The sequence below is a fragment of the Crocuta crocuta genome, unplaced genomic scaffold (genome assembly GCF_008692635.1).
Source record: "Crocuta crocuta isolate KB4526 unplaced genomic scaffold, BGI_CrCroc_1.0 scaffold943, whole genome shotgun sequence".
Taxonomy (NCBI): Eukaryota; Metazoa; Chordata; class Mammalia; order Carnivora; family Hyaenidae; genus Crocuta; species Crocuta crocuta.
In genome coordinates, this window is record NW_027528208.1 from 423,781 (window position 1) to 425,758 (window position 1,978).

The window sequence follows — 1,978 nt, forward strand, 5'->3', positions numbered from 1 at the left end:
CCTCTCAATATCAATTACAAGAAAGGTTGTCAATTCCACGCCAAGAGAAGTATTTCAACAGGAAAGAATGATCAATTACAGATCCCTTGGCAGGGAAAGATGTACATTGTATCTTCTATAAGGAATAGACTAGTCCTGCAACTCAGCCAATGAGAAACTGTCATCACTATGAGCTCTTGCTTTTCTCCAATAGACTTTGGTTCCAAACAACCCCTCCCAACTTCCTCCTTACCCAGAATGTAACATTCCTCTCCTTTGTTTATTGGACTGGCATATGGTTTTGCCAGTACTTTGTTTTGCAATTCTCAGGTCTTCCTGAATAATTGTACCTGTTGTTGGTAAAGTAGCTGGCAGTTTTTAAGGTTAACAAAGGAATGTTCCCCAACACCCACAGACCCCCGGATGACCCCACCCCCCAGGCTCAGTCTCCTTAAATCATCCTTGTGGGTTGGACAGGCCTCCTCCACTCCAGGGAGTGGGAAAGCTCTGCCTGTCTAGGGAGACTAGGGGGCTTGTGAGGACCAGCATGTCTTCTAGAAGGAGTAACAGATGCAAGAAGATGAGTGGTGGGAAGTGTGCTGTTGACTGTTCCACTCGTGGTAAGCAGGGGCTGACATGCAATCTCAAACTGACCAGCCATTTCTCCAACTAGCTCATACTAGACCGACAGGCCATTTGCCTAACTATAACTGTTTGGTTGACTACATAACTCATGGAACAACAGGCAGAGGGGCAGTTTGAGGAACTGAGTGCAATTTCCTGATGCTGTGGGGTACTGAATATCTAATCAAATTACACTAGCCTCGGGCTGGCTGGGGCTGGTTGGTGTTGTGATATATAGAGGATGGGCAGCCTCCTGAGGGACTGCCAGGCTGGTTGACTGATGACCCGCACTGTTGCCGCCTGCCTGGGTGGCAGGATATTGTAAATGAACAGACTATTGCTAGAGTCACATCTGGCCGGAGGGAGTGTCTGGATATTATGTCTGATGATGTGTAAAGGAGGGCTACCCTGAGGGAACTTCAGGCTGCCTGAGGGAGAGATCTGTGACTGCCTGGTAGGTAGCTCTATCTAGTGACTGTCCACCCTGGCCAAATCACCTCATGCTTGACAGACCCTGTAGTCCGTCAGATGCTGAGAATGGCTGCCTGGCTAGTTGACAATATGATGAAGGGCAGTGAATGAGTCACAGGTCCGCTGACCAACTGAAAGAACAGTGTAGCTGCCTGATTCAGTGGCTGTGCCAGGATGGAATCACAGCCGCCCTGAGGGGACCCCCTGGGTCAGAGGAGACTGAATGACTGACCAATGTTGAGCATACCTTGCCTGAGAAAATGACAGACGGCTGAGCCACTATCAGGTGGCGTGGAGGTTTTAGTTGTTGTGACTGCTCTGGGGGAATAACTGCCTGATTACGGCGTTAATGAGGAGTAACCCAAGGGAATTAAAGAGTGACCAACTAGCATTGGATAGCATGACTGCTTGAGAGAGGGCGATAGGAGATGCTGACAATGACAGCCTTGTCCTGATGTCATAATCACGGCCTGCCTGAGGGCATGGCTGGTGGCTCTGAGATGGTTTCCCCAAGGGGACTCAGAGCTGCCCCTAGAGCAAAAGTAGAAGGAAAGCGGCTGCTTGACTGAAAAACGGACAGAGGGAATGATAGGCTGGCTTACAGTGTAGTTGTTAGCGCCGTGTGTCTGCCTGGAGGCAGAAATGGATGCTGCTGCTGTTGACTGGCAGAGAGCGTGCGGGGGTGTGTGTGTGGAGTCTAAACAGTACTCTGCAGTGATGGACCCATTGTCGGATTTGAGTCTGTTCGTGGTGACAGTCCATCTTGGGAGTCACGGCCTGCTTGGGGTTAAAATGTGATGACGACTGACTGACGGTAATAATTGGGGGTCTGACAGAACAGAGAATCCCCCTTACGGCTGGCTGACGTGATTGGCTGACAGCGTCACAGACAGTACTGCGTACG

General features: G+C 50.1%; 1 protein-coding gene across 1 annotated transcript in view; it reads left to right on the forward strand.

Moving 5' to 3' along the window:
• The first annotated feature begins 510 nt into the window (after positions 1-510).
• The window catches only part of SUV39H1 (SUV39H1 histone lysine methyltransferase), a 13,501-nt gene continuing 12,033 nt past the window's right edge, over positions 511-1,978 (forward strand). The window contains exon 1 of the mRNA XM_077752949.1: positions 511-599. Coding sequence (XP_077609075.1) covers positions 527-599 — 73 coding nt within the window. The 5' untranslated portion in view covers positions 511-526. The remainder of the gene's footprint in view (positions 600-1,978) is intronic.